The sequence below is a fragment of the Nyctibius grandis genome, chromosome 19 (assembly GCF_013368605.1).
Source record: "Nyctibius grandis isolate bNycGra1 chromosome 19, bNycGra1.pri, whole genome shotgun sequence".
In the NCBI taxonomy this organism is placed as follows: domain Eukaryota; kingdom Metazoa; phylum Chordata; class Aves; order Nyctibiiformes; family Nyctibiidae; genus Nyctibius; species Nyctibius grandis.
The window spans coordinates 1,423,638-1,441,432 of NC_090676.1; the positions used below are offsets into that span (position 1 = coordinate 1,423,638).

Below are 17,795 nucleotides of genomic sequence, written 5' to 3' on the forward strand. Positions count from 1 at the left end.
GCGGGGCAATGCCCCAGCAGAGCTGCCAGGAGTCCAGCAGCTTGTGTAGCTGCTCGCTGGGGCCTCACCTCCCTGGCACAGCTGGCAGCAGATGATTCTGCCTCTGAGGACCATGGCTTTAAGCTCTGGAGTCCCCCGTGGTGTGTGCTTGCTCCCAGCATGGCCACAATGGCAGGGAGCAGCTGTTAGAGACAACTAGATGGAGGAGGTGTAAGCACGCACGTTTGTGGATGGCAGAAAGTACCATCTATGGCCATGCACCAAACGAAGTCATTACTCATGAGTTAGCAGCGTTAGTAAAGATTACTACATAGTCATCCAGCAAGGAAAGGATGCTTCATCCTGTGAGTTCCTAAGCAAATGTATCTGCTGCCTCATCTTCACAGCTACTTTTGACAGCATGTGACAACATGACTGAGGGAAAGGTGAGACTGCTGTAAAGATCCTCAAAAAAAGGATGTGGGAACGTGGTATTCAACAGAGGACACTGCTAACGAAATCGAAATTTGGAAGCTCGTTTGGAATCAGCAGCCTTAAGGAAAGACAGTGCAACCGAGAAGGAATGAGGAGACTCTTGCCTCCAGAAAGTGATTTTATGTGTTTAAAAATAAATGTCAGGCGGAATTCCACGACTGAGCAATTCACTGCAAATGTTCCTCTTCTTGTTTCCGCTCGGCAGCACCCAGTTTATGGAAGCAATGTAGGTCATTTTTTCCCCAGTGACGCTGCACACTGTGCTGTCCAAGTTTTCTGCACCAGTCATTTCCCTCCAGGAGGTTCTGACTGCTTTCGGTACCAATTTCTTTCTTTCTTTCATCAGAAAATACAATGGGCACTCCCTTCCCAAGTAATGAGTGTCAGGGGTGAGGGCTTGTGCCCAGATTTCGGTTGTGCAGATGAAGTTGTGTGAGAGCAGGCACTACTGCTAGTTGGGACTATACCCTTGTGAAGTGGTTTTGGATATAAAAAAGCCTAAGCGTGCATAGAGAAACTAATGGAAAGTCCCCAGTAGTTGTCACGGCAGCTGGTTTTACCAGAGGAGCAGAAAAACAACTCCTTAAGGGATTTCAGAAGCACAAGAAACAAAACTGAAGAGCAACGCTTCAGCAAATGCCTGAGGTCCAGCAAACAAAACAATCTGTGTTACACACTGGGAATGTTTCATGTGGGATTTCCAACTTGTATAAAATTCCAGTGTGAAAAAGCACCTGCTCTACCTTCTCTGGCATCCTTTGTCCTGATGAGAGCTCGGCAGGGGGCAAGAGCTTTTCCCACCTCTCCACTGCCTCTCACCTCCCTGGAGATAGATTCAAGCCAAATTTTAATAGAAAACTGAGCCAAAAGGGATTTTCCAGGAGGCATCCAGCCTACAACTTGTCTCCGTGGCAGGGTCAGTTCAGCCTGTTTTTCTTGATTGTCCAAATGGCTTTTGGGAAACCTGTAGACAAACAAACACTTGGGAGTAATTTCTTTCAGTCTCTGAAAATGGTCCCAAGACTGAAGGCAAACTCTTCTTTCAGTAAAAGCTGAGGAGCACGAGCAGAGCTGCAAGCAGAGGCAGAACCCACTTTCCTTTACGTGTGGACACTGCTGTCTGCGGCTGCCAGTCACTTACCACCTACATTAAACACATTTTTTTTTTAAATTAAAGGGATAATGGTCGAGACCAGCAACAGTACCACTCTTTGCCCTTCTTGGCAGATCCCCCTAGAAGTTCTCTCCTTGAACTAATACCACCTGCCAGCAGAGAAGTCCCAGGATACTGTTTCAAAAAATAATGAAATGCCTAAATCAATTCAGAAACCTTCAAGTACTTTAATCCAGGTTTTTAGCTGAGGATTGTTGTAACCTTGCATTTTCCAAAGCCACAATGGTACTTCATAGTTAGTTATTCATGACCACACACTTCTGGAAATCATGACTAACCCAACAGTCTCATGCCCAGCTAAAACATCATCCCTGAGGAGAAGCAAACTTCCAGACTTGCAGTAAAGTGCCCCTTTCGCTTGAGCTTGCTATCTGTAATGTGTAAAGGTAGATCCTTACCTCAAATGAACTGATGGATGTGCTGGACGTGTTGGTGTACAAATGTTACAGGATGTGTCAGCAGTGCAGAAGTAGGATCATAAGGAAGAGGAGACTAAAAATAGCGCGATTAGGAATAAAACAACCCTACAGCACTGGAAAGGATATTAAATCCACTTCTCTATTTTAGGCTGATTTCAGTTTAGCAGAGAGTAGGAAGGATGGCCAGGGGCATATACCCCACCCACGCCTTCTGCTTGCTGCTTCACCTTGCTCTGAAACAGACAGTGTGGGCCAGAGCCTGAAATAAGACGTTGGACTTAGCACGAAGCTGTGTCTGATTTGTCCTGGTATTTCCCCTGGTTCTGTGGGACGGGATGTCACGGCACAGGGGATAAGATCTTACATCAGCATCACTGAGCAGCAGTCAGGGCGTTGAAGCAAGGCTAGCACGTCACTGTTGGCTTTTTTATTCTGTGTCTTTCCATAGTTCCAAGTGAAGATGGAGTTGCCACCACATGGATAGCACTGTGATTCACAGAGCACTCAGAAACATTACAAGTGAATTTTGTGGGTTTTTTAAGCTTTTGCCTCCCGCTGCTAACAGCTAATAAATGTTGGCGTAGCACGAAAATACCACACAGGTGAGAGAAAGTTAATCTTTTGCCAATGTTCAAATAAGGCGAGTAGAATAACTACCATGAATATTACCCATCTAGCTTTATCTCAGTGTAAAGCATGCTGAAGGAAGAAGTGATTACTGAGTGCAGACGATTAATCTGTTTCACCTTGGGAAGATAAAGCACCTTTCAGAGAAATAAATTGCTGTAAATGGGCATGGGCAAAACAGGTCCATCTCAAATGTATCAAAAATCTGAAAAACTAATTACATTTGAACTACTCAGAAACGTCCTCGCTTTGGTTGGAGGCTTGCAGGGGGGTCACTTGCAACGCAAAAGCATTTTAAATAAAAGTCTGCACTTAAGTAAAGCATAAGCCTAAAATATGATAAATTATTAAATTACTGATCAAAATATAAAATAATTCTCAGCTGCCAGCATATCTTAGACTATCCCAGTGGGATTTTTTTTTCAGTGGAGCTTATGCAATGACTACCATCCCTTTTCAGAATGCTTTTCCCCATCAATTCAGTCCTATTCCATTGGTTTGCACCGAGGCATCACCTGCAGAATAGACCTGCTCATAGAGACCGAAGCTGCAATAAAACCAACTGAAGGAGGAAGCCATCAGTGTCCTTGTGAAGCCATTTATGACCATATGGAGCAGATGCAACCAAAAACACCAGCTGACTGAGCAGCAGGCCATTGTCTGTGCTTCATGTAAAGTAACTGCACATGGTACACGATCAGCAAGATCCAAGTTCAGGCTGTGCTTGCACAGTATGATCTTTATCTTGCACCTGTCAGCTGATCAAGCTGAATTCCTTCATTGCATTCATGCTGCAGCATGGAGGACACACCAAAGCAATGCAACAACTGGCTTGAGTGTTTACCTGCTGGGCTTCCCCAGCACTCGGGAAATCTTTCAACAGTATCAGGTAGGTGCACTTTAGTGGTGGAAAAACCTGACTGCAAAGCTCTTTCCTAAAACAAACACTGGGAGCCAAGCAGCTGCATCTGTGTGCCCTGTCACGTAACTGCTGTTACTGCTCTGGAAGGTAACTCTGAACCATATCGAACTTCTCACTGCTGGTTTCAGAGAAATCCTCCCTGTTGTTTTTTTTTTGTGGACATCAGAGCATGCTCATACTTATGTATCACAGCTGATGCATCTTTCTGGGTTAAAGACTCTCCCACTCTTGAGAACTTGGAATTCTGAAGTGAAAACGTTTGCTTTAATCTCAGACATCCTGCTGATATGTGCCACAAAGCAGTCTTTGTGTCTAGAAACTTGTGAGAACAGCTATGGCCTCGAGCTCAAAACTGTTTTTTCCTCCCTGGTCTCCTAGGGAATAGGGAGAGGAAGAGATCTGAGAAAGTATGTGGAAAGCTTGGAAAACCCCTGGTGTCCCATTAAACAGACATTTCAAGTTACTTGACTAAAGTTTTGTCTCTCAGCGAGGCACTTTTGTCCACCAGTCAATGTTTTACATCTTCAGCTTAACTCTTGGCACCAACCCTGCCAACTGACACAAGAGCCAGGACCACAAAGATACCTTGAAAATACTCAGGCTCTCAGAGACGGCCAGGTGAGAGAGATTTCCCCTACAATCCATGGCCACTGGGTACCCAACACTTTTGTACACTTGAACCTCTCAGCCCTACATCACGTGCAGCACTGAGAGAAAGTGCCACTTGTTACAGCAGGTGAGTGATCTTCAAGGGATCCTCTACATTCACAGAGTGCATAAAGAAACCTGCGATGGGTCACTAGGTCTAAAGGAACCTAATGAAATCTCTGGTGTCTGAGTTAGATCTACTGCAGTTTAATTCTTCTGGGATATGGCGTTGACATTGGCACCATTCAAATTCAAGTTCAGGTACTGTGTTATACCACCTGTTCCAACAACAGCAAGTAATTGAAAGGGATTTGATATCTTATCTGGCAGTTTGCCTAGCCTTCTCCTATCCTAGCATTACTGAGAAGTAAGATTCTGCTTTCCAGTGTGTAATTATTTCCACTGACTTCATGTGCTTAATGACATAGCCCAGCTGCCCTCACACTTTGACCCACATGTGAAGGAATGAATTACATTCTCTCATTAAAAAAAATCTGCAATGAGTTGCATGCAGAAAATTTAGCAGAAAGTTCTTTCACAGATGCCAAATAACCCATCTTTAAACAAATACTACTGTCTAACTTACTGAAATAGAGCTTGAGTAACGTCCCCTTAGCTGTGTGAGCAAAGAGCACAGAATGGTCACCAGTGCCAGGAGTAACTAAAACACGCAGAGAGCAACACCCACTGCCAAAGCACTGTAAAATACATGTGAAAAGAGATATTCAGGGAAGTGTTAGTGATAGGTCAGCAGAATTACTAGCTGGGGAGGCTACCTAAGAAGTGAGCACTATTTGACTTTGAGAGCTGCCTTTCTGTTCTTTCTTGCACTTCAAATAACTAGCACCACTAGATCCAAACGTCAGTTGTTTCAGCAAAAGTTCAAAGAAGTAGGAAGCTTTATTGCATACTGATTTTTCCCTGCCAGAGGTTCAGCTTTCAGCCCAGAAAGATCACAGAGAGGGCCTCAATTCATTCCAGTTACAGAAGATACCAATTATTCTTACAATTATAGAGAATGCACAACAGAGATTGGCAGTCAGAGCAAGGCAGTGCTTCTGGAGTTCATGTCCCATTAAAAACACCCATTTTAAACAGTGTACCACTGTGCAGTTGCTGGCTTCCACATCTGCATTTACCACAGGTAAAAGTTACAAATCAACATGCCGACTGAAAATTGAGTTATCATCAACACTGTCTCTCCCCGTTATAGAAACAGCAGCATAACAGGGCCAGTAACACCACCTATAGCAACCATGGGGCTGGAGCAGCAAGGTACCTTCTCAGTTAGAAAGGACAGCCATTCCCCAGGCTCCCCCTCCCCTTTCATATTCACCTACACAGTTTCTTCAGGAGTTCCTTCATGTCACTGGCCTCTAGCCTGTTAGACTAACAAATCAAGAATCACAAAGTAATACAGTAGAAAATTAAGTCCTTTGCATCTGCAACAACGTGTAGATTGCCACTCAGTCTACGCTCTCAGGCAGATGACTTAATACTTAATGTAAGAGATACCCACCCCCCATCCAGTTGGAATCCTTTGCTCAAGTTTTTTTAGACCCAGAAAGAGAACATTTGTCTCCAAACTTAGGAAAGAATCAGGTGCAATAGGAATCCAGTGGGTCACCTTCTTTAAAGAGAACACCAAACTGTGTGGAAAAAAGACTGTCCGTTCCTTGGCTGACTTGGAATCTCTTACGTGATGTCCTTCTTTCTTGGGGGCCGGTGAATGTTCCTCACCACGCACTTCACCATCCATTCAATTCCCTCGTTCACTCCTTTGCTAAGGAAATAAGATAAGTAGATAAGATTTAAAAAAAACTCAAAAAAAACCCAAACAAAAAAAAACAACCCCCAAAAACCAAACCAACAAACAACCAAGAATAAAAAACACGGCTCATGTCGTCCCTAATTGAGCCCTTACAAGAACAAGTGAAGGGTTCTGCTCTGCAGTTACTTATTGGCCTTACTATGTTAGTTTCTCAAACACGCAAACAATGGGGATCTGTTTTCTTTTACTTCGCTATGTAAACTCCATCCTTTATTTTTCTGGTGTCTGTACAAGTCTACATCCAGTTTAGTTAGTCATCAACTCTGTGGAAACCTTAGGATGAACAAGCACCAAACCACTTGACAGTCAGCTGGTTTGAGGTTATTCTGCTACAAGCCTCAGCCTTGTTGTATCACATCTTCCAATCCTGGCTCCAACTTTCTGAAATCATCTGTACTGGGGCTGCAAGCAAGTCACCAGCTCACCGGTCTCCATAACTTCCCAGCCAGGACTTCCACAATTTACTTTTTTTTAGTGCAAACTCAAACTGAAATTTTGAAAGGAAATTCCACCCAGATCAAAACTAGAAGTGTTTGTACAAAAACCCCACAACAACTGAAAAGGCTGCATTTCATAAGATTATTATCTGATACTTCTCTTCCAGTCAGTGCTTAACCATTGTTCTTGTGGTCATTCATCTGCTTCATGGCATTTGATTCTTAGCAATGCAGACAACAGAGATCTTTCTCATGGTTTAAGAAGCTTTTCTTACCCTTTGCAGTAGTTTATTGTACAATAATACAGCTTTCTTGCTAGATTAAAAAAAGAAACCTCAGAGCTCTGGATTCGGTACAGGCAGTAATTCAGACGGGAGCATTTCTAGCCATCTGGAACAGTACTTTTGACTCGTGCCAAATAGCACTTTTCACTCAGAGAACTGAAAGTGTAACCAAAGTATTGCAAGACTCAATCTGTAATAGTGGTGCTAAGATAGCAAGAATCTAGTGGGATGGTCAAGGTCATGACACGCAGCTGTGTAGGCCTGAAGAAGAATCAGTCTTCCAAATTTTGGTCTGTTCTAGCCTTTGTATCTTAAACCACAAGCGTCCCCAGTGTAAGAACACTCTTGGAGACTGTTATGTTATCTACATAACAAAGCTCATCTGCACGTCAAAAAATAGGAAAGCAGGAGCATAATTACTCCACCAACAATGGAACACGACTGATTTCTCTGGCAGTGGCATAAACAGCTGTATTTTCAACTGACTTCTTAAATAAAAGCCAGGAGCTGCAGCAAGCCAACAACTGCAACGATTAATGTGTAGGGAGAAGGGATGATAAAAGACAAAAATCAACAGCTCCATATGCCTCCAAGTGCCGTTGCTCTCAGCCAGTAGCACATTTTCATTGTGTTTCATAGGCAGCATTTACAGATGAAGTTACTGACCTGGTGCAAGTCCAAGGTTAACAAACAAGTACCTGTCACTGCTGGGAAGGCAGCGCAGCTCTCTTTCAGGGGTTATTAAATCCTACAGTACTGCTCTGCTTGTGTGACACCCTGCAGCTGTCCAGTTAACTAAACCACCATCCATTCTCATACTTACCCAGTAAGAGCAGAGCAGGCTTGTGTCAGGCAGTCTCTCTTCCCAATTTTGTTAATGCAGTCACTAAACGCTGTCTTGATGTCAGGTATTGACAGACAAGTCTGCAAGGGAAACCAAGAACTTGCTTTCCATGCTACAGGAGATGGTGACCTTCTTCCAAAGTGAATCTTATCACATCCACAGTTCTGCTTCAGTCAGGATGGCACAGCACCGTTAGGTTAAGCCCCCTCACCCACTAACACAGCAAAGGATTTTTCCTAAGTTGTCGGCACATTCCTTGACATTAAAGGCAAGGCCACCCTGGACTTGTTTGTTTGCATTTTGCATGCAGGAGAAAATGCTGACAGCACTGAACACAGCACATTTTCTGAGGCCTGGTGTCACTTTGTTCTTGATCACTATCAGGTCTTGCACTTCTGTAAGGTTGCTAGGAGATTGCAGGGAAGTGGTTTTAAAATACACAAATGCATAAACCCCCCAAGAAACCAGTGGATTACTTTCCTGACATGAATCACAGCGTTACCACAAAAAATTATTCTTAGAGTTACAAACACAACAAAGCAGACCTGCCCTACTGAAGTCTAGACTTGCATCTTCCTCCCTGAACACAGAAGCAGGTACAAGAAACATCACCAGCCTTTAAATCCTTTTCTGATCTTGGTGCTCACTTTTCTGCAGAAGCCTTGGACAAGCCATTTAAGCACTTTAGCTGGCCACCAGCCCAGCTTTCTTCCTCTCTGCAATGACATTTTGGACCTTCAATGAGGCTCAAATACATGTTTTGGGCAAGTATTTACTCAAACGACAAACTGGACCCTTGTGAGTCTTGAGGATTAGTCCAGGTGGACGTACACTTTGAAAGAACAGACAGGAATTCAGTCTTCTACAAGTCTGGGCCTTAACTTACCAGAAAGATGGTAATTAATGATACCAGCTATCCATTTTGCAAAATACTGGTTCTGGAGAAATTAAATACAGGAAACTACTGTGGGGATGACCATGTGACAAATAAGCAGGTTTCAGTGCTTATAAATAAGAAGGGTTCTTAAGAAATGGCTTGAAATGAGTTTAATGACAGCCAATTCACCCAGTGCCCTTGAATCCAGACTTGTGATTTGCCACTGTCAACGGCCTAGAATCCATTAGTTGTGCAACTTTTGATGACTGGACTTTCTTATGACCTAAGTTACATTTCAAACTTGCAGTTCCAATCAATGAGCTGGAAGTCGTAATCAGAAATGTTACTTACTTCACTGCACCAAAGCCCTAACAACTTACTTGAGGACTTCTGCCAAATGAAAAGACTGCAGCTCATAAAGATGAGCTGTCATGCACAGGATAAATGGCTAAATAAATTTAAAAAAAAAATCAAATATTAACTTTATAGGAAGAGTCAGACTGAACTTGAGAGTTGGAATTCATACCAGTAGGTCTGGAAGATGGGCAAGAGATTACTGCAAACAATCACTCTCTACAAGCTTGTAAAAGATGCTGCTTTAGTTTTGGTATGACGTTCACTGTGAAATAAGAAAGGTGGGTCCAACTGCCTCTTGAGTTAAGGCAAAGCTCTAGACCAGTCAATCACACAACAAGTGGGAAGAGGGAAGAGCTGCACGTCAGTAATTTGAGCTATTTTTCATGTCGTTACTTTTTTTCAGTAAATGAGACTTGGCAGCAGGAAGGTTAAATCCCACGGCAGCTGCAACCGAGCAAACTTTTTTTGAAATATACTTTAAGCTTCTCACAGTTTAATATCACAGTATAATAATTTCTCCTTTTCTGAATGATGATATATTTTAAAGTCTTTTTAAAATACATCTGAGAGAAAGTGCTCAAGGTAGGAAATGACAGTGCAGAGCACAGTCATGCTGTCCTTTATTTCTACTTGCACAAGTCTGTGCAAAGCAATCAGGCAATGGACTTCCCCAAAACTGCCAGCAGACCAGCACACCTGCACCCATCCAGCAGCACACAGAATCCACCTCCTTCACCTTGTCCATCTTTGAGGCCTTTGAGAAGTCCACTTTTCCCAGGGCAGCTTACAATTGCTGTAGCCATTTTTTCCCCCAGCTTAATCCATTAGAATCACTTCCTTTTCTCACCCTCTGGTATAATCGTGGCCTGCCCTAACTTCCACAAAGCTGTCTACAACTACCTGAAGTCTAAACTACCTGAAAGGAGGTTGTAGTGAAGTGGGAGTCGGCCTCTTCTCCCGGGCAACTAGCGATAGGACAAGAGGACACAGCCTCAGGCTTCGCCAGGGGAGGTTCAGGTTGGCCATTAGGAAGAATTTCGTTTCAGAAAGGGTTATTAGACATTGGAAGGGGCTGCCCAGGGAGGTGGTGGAGTCACCATCTCTGGAGGGGTTTAAGAAAAGACTGGACATGGCACTTAGTGCCCTGGTCTAGTTGCCATGGTGGTGTCAGGGCAATGGTTGGACTCGATGATCCCAGACGGCTCTTCCAACCTGACTGATTCTGGGATTCTGTGTCCAGCCATTGCTCTCCACAGAAAGAGTTTTGCTTCTGAGGAGACTTTGCCCTGTTTACACTGTTTATACTAGGATGTCACTGCATCACTACACTACACCTGTTTTGAGGAACGTCTTTTTCCCCTTGGGATGAAGTACAGTAATACAGCAGAGGGGACAGCACCACTGAACCATCAATTCAGAGAAGCCTTTTTTTAGTGTTCAAGGGGAAGCCATGAACTGGAAATCTTGTCTCACAGCAGAGGATGAGGCAGATTACCCATCACTTGAACGAGGAGCATTTGAGCTTCTCATGCTCAGCAGAAAATGTCAGCTGTGGCTTCCAAGTTCCCCTCTTTCCTATCTCCCTATATACATTACAAAATACGTGTTTACAGATGTGTTTTGTTTCTCAACTGAAACCACATAACCCAAGAGCAAACTAGGGAAGCTGGATTTGCACTCACATAAACAGCATACCATTACAATAATAAAATCCACAGCTGACCTTTCTGGAGTGATGTTATCTACCCTACATTTCAGAGGAAACTCACACAACTTGACGGATCGTATTTCTATCATCTCATCTTCCCCAAAGGAATGCATTCCAAACCATTGTTTCATGAAGGCTCTTCAAGGCATAGTCTAGCCAGGACTGACCTGCCTGCACAACCACATTGCTTTTATGAAGAGCTCAGAACAGCACTACCCAAATTAAGACTCGGGAATGGCACACCTAGAAATATATGAAGCAGCAAGGCTCCATTTCTGGAGTCACCTGCAGAAAAGCATGAGTGGTTGTTTTATGCAAAAAAGGTTGGATGGTAGAGTCTTTGTTTGCCAAGTCCAGTGCAGGAAAGATGATGCTGTTGCTTGGCCTAACGTCAGGATAAAATCTGAAGTGTAGGCTCTTCAGCCATCTCAAGAGTAATCAATCAGCAGAATGGAACTAAAATAGAAACAACAGAAAGGTGGATAGCCTAACTAAAGCTACTTCCTAAAAAGCCTAACCAACCTGACCTATGTTCTGTGCTATCTTTTATTATAAGCTTATTTTAAATTTAAAAACATAAGCTTGTTTAAATTGAAACAAGCTTATTTAAATTAAAACTAATTTTACAGGGAAGCTGTGGTATTTCTGAAGTTGGAAATTAGAATGGCTGTCAAGCAGAAAGCCTATTTTCTAACATCTGTGTGGAAAATAGATAACACTGTGAGTCTTCAAATATACGCTGCTACTCACCGTGACTCCTCATTTTTCAAAGAGATGAGGAGGCTTTTCAATGCTCTGGAGATTTCAAATTAAACTTCCACAATTTATCTTAAGATTAGGAAGGCAAGACTTCCTCCCAAAGACATCAGACAATACCCAGTTATTTTCATATGCTATTTTTTCAGCTCAGTTTTTCCAGTATTTTTCATAGTGTTCCAAAATGAGCCATTCTATCCTCAAGTTTTAACATTTCATTGTACAGCTCAGACATATAGAGCTCATATAAACCTTCACAGCGAAACAGCAAATATAAATTCTTATTTTGCAGCTTTTTCTGCATGAAACAGCAGGTAAGCAAAACTACCTAATCCTTTCAGAAGTGGCATTCTGACTTGAAAGGGAGTCCACATGAATTATTATACCTTAGACATTTAATTACCCTACAAAGCAATAGTTCCTTTAAAAAACAAAACAAATGCTCTCCTACAACACACATTTGACCCAGTCTCTTAATTAATTACAAAATCATCCAGTTTTGAAGCCCCTGCTAAACACAGAGCATTCTCCTGGTACAAAAAACCTCATATACAGTATTGTCACGATATTAGAATTGCTATTTCGCAGTCTGTGACTGTATTTCATCTCCTGATACGGCCAAACACCACTCCTGCTTGGCAGTGCTGAGTGGATGCAATTTACCATGGGCTGGTTGTACCTATCAACAGTGGAATTCTTTTCTACGAGGAATTCAGCATCAAGGCCAAAAAATTCTTACACTTTATGCAATTTCAAGCATTTCAGGCACTGAGTCAGAATGTTTGCTAGCTTATTGCGAGGAATGTAAACTTTAAAAAAAAAATAATCTAGGTCAGACATACTACTTCTGGCATATTTCACCACGAGTCTTCTGCTGGCCTTTAAATATGTAATCATCACGAATTATCTTTCATCCGCAAATACCAGCAAGGTTAAGATACCACTAATCCTCCCTTATCATGATCCACACTGACGACAGACGGATGCTGGTGGGAATTCCCCACTACAATTATATGTCTGAAGATCCAGAGCAGAAAAATCTCTACCAGTGATAACCCTGCCATGTTCAATTCTGCTAAACTGGTGCAAGGGAAACAATAAGCTATAGTTCCTTTAATGTTTTGGTAATAGCATTGATGTCTCTTTGCTCTGTGTCCATATCCAAGATCATACTCTAGGAACAGACCTCTAAACAGACAATCTAGCTATTTCTTAAGAATAGGTGTATCTCCAGTCAGTAGAGTTTTGCTAATCTCTTGTCACAGTTCTATGACTGCATCTATGGGCTGGTCTTGGACCCTCCAGAAGGGGCAAGGAGTCAATCATGGTTTTTATCTTGAGAGCCTCTTCCAAATACTTCTTTCTAGTCATACAAAGAAGTCCACTTGTTCAATTATTTTTCCTCAGTCTGGCTAGGGTGCCAGAAGAGCTGGCGTCTGCAGTATGCCCGTAACAAAATATGCATATACAGCCACAAGAGAAACTGGAACAGCTTTCCAGGTCACTGCATATAGTTTCATTCTCAACAGCTAAAGACAAGAGTGCAGACTGCTCCCTGCTGTAAAGCTGTAGAGTTGCATGGAAATATGAGAGTTAATATTCTGGTTTCCACACAGAAAAGACAGTCGATTTCCCCACATACCAGAGTTCACAGCAGAGTCAGGACCAGAAATCAGGAGTCCTATCTCTTAATCTCATGCTGCTTTTCAAGTGGAACTACATTTATTTCTATGACTAGATCATCTTATGATCATCCGAAGAAATCTGTTGTGTTGTAAACGTGAAGTGTAACCAAATCCTCCTTTAAAGCCAAAGTGATTTCTATGAAAGCCTCAAGTATTTCTCACAAGTACACTCACTGAGATAGGTGTGAAGTCCAGGGGAAGAAGCTGGGAAGTACTGGCATACTTTGAAACAGATACTGACCACAGCTGCCAGGGCTGGTACTCCAAATCCTACTCAAAGTCTCTGGTTCCACCTAGAGATTAATCACTCGAACTGCAGCACTAGAATTCCAGGTACAACACAGGGAAAGGAGGTGGGAAACATGGAAAATACCACGACTGCTTATCCCTTGCCATTCACTGCTGTCATCGATGGAATGCTCCAGGACAAACAGAATGTTTAATTGAACAGATCTTATCTGGCTATGGGAAGAGGATGATATTGCTTCACATACATTTGCTGTGCTGCTCCCAGGTAATAGTAGAGCAGCACAAACAAAGCACACTAAACATTTTTTGCTGAATAAACAGGAAAAAACAGTATCAAGATATCAAGTCACGGTACAAGAAAGACCCACCATAGCTACGTAGTCTGTTCTGTTTACATAAAAAGTTCAAAACAGCTGAGATGGACGTGCCTGTAGTAATCTCACTTATGCCACCAGAAAAGGGTTGGAGGAGAAAGGAAAAAATTAAAACTAAATTCAAAGCAATTATTTCCAGCAGCAGGGAAGCGCCATAGGATCAGTTCAGGAAAGTGAAAAAAATTTAACATGAATGCAGAGCTCACCTTTCCAAGGCTTATTTGCTCACTTAAGTAAATCTGCAATAATCTTACCTCTACATCCTGCTTGTTAGCTAACACCAGAATGGGAACCCCTTCCAGAGCTTCGCTGGTAATCATCTTCTCTATAAAGCACAGAAACAAAAACAGAGAGGTTTAGCCAGTGCTGGAAGTTAAAGTTGTGCAAATGACACAGGCTATCAGGACACAGGGATGAAGCAAGAGGCTGCATCTTGCATCACGGTTTCATTTGATAAAACTTTTCAAGTCTATTTTCTTCAGAGAATTTTTTCCAGATCAAACTCCAAACTTTATTTCGATCAACAAGCACGTCACTGAGAATTAACAAGGTGATAAACACAGAATAAGGAATACAATTTTCAAAATCATTAGCATAGGCACAAAAAGAGATTCAAGGCCATTATAGGCAACAGAAGTGAGTCCTGTGTTACAGACAAGACAGACTTCAACAAGAAAGTGCAAAAGCACTACAGATGTGTCATCAGCAGGGCACAGAGCTTCCTTCAAGGACACAGGAACACACATGCCAGGAATGAGAGAGCTATGCCACAATACAGCATGAAATCACAGTACAGGTAAAACACAATGTACTCACCAAAAGCTCTTTTAGATTCTGAGAGCCTCTCCTCATCAGTGGAGTCAATAACATAGATCACTCCATGAGATTCAGCATAATACTGAATGGAAAACACAGATATTAGTGTATCGATTCCCTAGGACCATTTGTTCCTCTTCCTGATTTTTTTTTTTAAATTGGTACAATTTTGATACACATGGAAGAGATCAACCAGTTAGAGCCAGCTGTTTCCATAGCATATGTCTGGAGAGAATGGTGGCACACAGAATGCATTGCCTGTTCTGTTTGCAGGCCTATTGAATATAACAGGTGAAAAAGCTTATCTGTCCCCCCCCAAAAAGCTTCTCTCTACTGGCACAACCCTCACATACGGGTTGGTAATTGCTGTCTGTAAACAATAATGCAAATATTAAGCATTATCCTCGCTAATCTTGCATAGATATTCCAATCTCTGGAAGAGTGTTGCTGCTAAACACTAGGGTTACTAATAAGGCTGTATGATTATTAAATGATCATACTGCTTCAATTCTAAAAGAGACAAAAAACATTTATAAAAGAAAAAAAAAAATACATCTCCAACCTTGTCCCAAAGAGACTGTAGCTCCTCCTGTCCGCCAAGATCCCAGAACATTAGCCGAGTTTTGCCAACATCAATAGTACCAACTAGAGGGAAAGAAGGAAAGACAAAGCAATGAACACTGAAGGTGTTCTCCAAAGCATCAACACCTGCACAATCCCCTAAGGAATCCGCGGTAGAACAGTCTTCTAGAGGAACAAATCACATACAGGCTAAGAAAGCCTATTTTATTCTCTTACAAAAAACCAGGGAGAGTGGGGAGATACAATCTCTACTTCCAGGAACTATTTTGCCCTTGTCAATTCTTAAATATTTCAAACAAGAACCAGCTGTGCGGGAAAGCTGAAAAAATTCCAGAGATTTACTTACTGTTTAAGCCTACAGTGGTTGTGATTTTGGACAAACTCATCCCTTTGTAGTTCTTGTTAAATCGAGTTTTAGTTTGTTCGAGGAAGGTCTGAAAAAGAACAAGAAAAAGTATTTACTCTCAAATATTTTACTGGCTGGGGTAATCCTACCCCAAACCTGCCTTTTCATTTCTGCAGACTCCTGCTCCAACAGATACCGCCCTACCAAACCTTGGAACAAACCACTCTTATTCCCTATTTTAGCAAGGAAAGAAGGGCTCACAGGTGATTACAGGACTACCAAAGCCTCAGCTACATCCCTGAAAGCTTATACTAAATTTAAGTAAGAGGGAAAAGTTGATTCTTTGGTGTGACATCACTAAAGTAACTCACAACACAGCCAAAGAAAGACTGACCTGTCTGTTGCAAGTTTTCTCTTTGGAGGATGTTTAGAATTGCATGTGCCCTCCACACAATGGGTAATAAACAGCACTTACGGTTTTACCAGCATTGTCCAAACCAAGGATCAAGATGCAGTACTCATCCCTCTGGAACATGTATTCATAGAGGCCGGACAGCAGAGTATACATCCTGCTCCTGCAACCAGTACCAGGAAATCATTAACAAACAGGTCATTCCCAAAAGTCTCTCATTCCACAACGCAAGTTTTTCCCAACACCAGATAAACAAGTAACATTATTCTTTTATCAGTAACTCTCATATTTAGGCAACCCCAGGACAAATCACTGATCTAAGAGAGATCATGCAAATAGCTCAAGATCCAATTTTCAAATGCATGCAAGTGAGGGATTATCTTCCAAAGAGCTTAACCTCTGTTTCTGCACGTAGTGCCCAGCATCCACCACAAACTCAACCCTCATTTGAGAACTACCCTGACTGCTTTGGGGCTTAAAGGAGAGCTAAAGAAGAGCTCAAACATCTTTTGCAGTACATGCAAGACCCACAGAAAATGAAGCCAACTTCATACAAATGCACAGAATGGGTATTTTGAGCAAGAATGTACAGGCCAGGCCCTCCCTCCTTGTTCCCGATCCCATATCATAGGATCTTGAATGGTCAAACCGAGGACAGTGTATCTTAAAGGCCCCAAAAATCCCCTGCCTAACTTAATTTAAGCCTTATCTAGCAATAGTCTTCTATTACAGTACCCACCATACAAGTATTTTGTCATCTTACAACGCCACGAAGACAAGACAGGTAAGTCAACAAGCCAAAAGCACAAGACTAAGAATCAGACAAAGCGGCACCGACACCTGCAGAAGCCCACACGGTTTTGGTTGTTGGATTTACACAAACAAGGCAGAGGAGATTTTCTAAGACACGGGAAGTGTTGGTACCAAGTGCTACAGCTGACTCACATAACATTGCAACAACTTTTCTGTTTAAATACAAAGGGAACCTCAAGGCAAAGACTTGGAGAGGCAACTGTCTTTGAGCAAGTGTGCAGATAAATAATCACTTTGAAGTCAAACAATGTTGCCGAAAGGGAAAAAAAAAACGTGTTCCAGCCCAGAAGTAAGGGATTTCTGGGGCTCAGCGTGAGGACAGGGCAGCTCAGGGCTTCACCCGCCGAGGGAGCGGGGACCCTTCACCTCCGGCCGTGCAAGAGGCGCAGGCTCACACCGGCCCCGGGAAGGCATCGAGGCCGCAGGTTGGGGACAACCCCCCCGGCGCGCTCCCCTTTCGGGCCAACAAGCGATCCTAGGCGCGCCCGACCACCGCCGCGCTCCCCTTAGATCCGGGAGACCCCCCCATCCTTCCCCTGCCACAGCCTGACAGGGGAGAGGGGGAAAACCGACCCTCACCGCCATTTCCCCCTCACGGCCCGGAGCCAGGTCCCTGGCCGGGCCGGCGGCGCCTCGCAGGCCCGCCCCAAGCCTAGCCGTGCCCTGCAAGCCCCGCCGTGGCCCTTGCCGTCCCTCCGAGCGCGGCAGGCGGAGGACAGGGCCCGAAGCCCGCGGCCCCTCACCAGGTACCGGAGACGCCCCCGTCACGCAGCGCCTCACCGTTCCCCGTCGGCACCGGCCGCCGGCACCGGCCCCGCGGGGCGCTCTGGGAAATGTAGTTCTGGCGCCGCGGCGGGGCGGGGCGGGCGGACTACAGCTCCCAGAATGCTCAGCGCCACGGCCCGCCAGCTGACCCGGGTGCGCAGGCGCAGTACGGGGGGTGGCTCCCTGCTGTAGTGGCGTCACGCGTTGGCTGGAGAAGCCGGAAGTGGAGGCGCGGGCGGCCGGAAGTGGGCGGGGTGTCATGGCGGCGGCGCAGTAGGGCAAGGGGGAGCTGAGGGGTGAGCGGAGCGGCCGAGGCAGGGACGGGGAGAGGGGCTGCTGTCGGCCTCGGAGTGGAAAGGCCGCGTCGCGAGCGCCCAGGCTGCGGGGGGAGTGGT

General features: G+C 43.8%; 1 protein-coding gene across 2 annotated transcripts; it reads right to left on the reverse strand.

Moving 5' to 3' along the window:
• Window positions 1-5,145: 5,145 nt before the first annotated feature.
• Window positions 5,146-17,448, reverse strand: ARFRP1 (ADP ribosylation factor related protein 1). Of its 2 annotated transcripts, none has more exons than XM_068416272.1 (8): window positions 17,416-17,448; window positions 15,886-15,985; window positions 15,411-15,498; window positions 15,045-15,127; window positions 14,483-14,564; window positions 13,921-13,991; window positions 7,640-7,740; window positions 5,146-6,047 (listed from the first exon to the last, which is right to left on the reverse strand). In XM_068416272.1, the coding sequence occupies exons 2-8, from the start codon at window positions 15,976-15,978 to the stop codon at window positions 5,960-5,962; spliced, it is 606 nt and encodes a 201-aa protein (XP_068272373.1). In that variant the 5' UTR covers window positions 15,979-15,985; window positions 17,416-17,448; the 3' UTR covers window positions 5,146-5,959. The 2 variants fall into 2 exon arrangements, with proteins under 2 accessions (XP_068272373.1, XP_068272372.1); XM_068416271.1 differs by having other exon boundaries at window positions 17,379-17,446.
• Window positions 17,449-17,795: the final 347 nt, after the last annotated feature.

Excerpts from the sequence above, each read along its gene's own strand:
- ARFRP1 (XM_068416272.1), bottom strand. The coding sequence starts at position 15,978 with ATGTATACTCTGCTGTCCGGCCTCTATGAATACATGTTCCAGAGGGAT. Across the intron at positions 15,499-15,885 it reads TGGACAATGCTGGTAAAACC|ACCTTCCTCGAACAAACTAA; the intron begins GTAAGTGCTGTT and ends GTTCTTTTTCAG. Across the intron at positions 15,128-15,410 it reads AACCACTGTAGGCTTAAACA|TTGGTACTATTGATGTTGGC; the intron begins GTAAGTAAATCT and ends CTTTCCCTCTAG.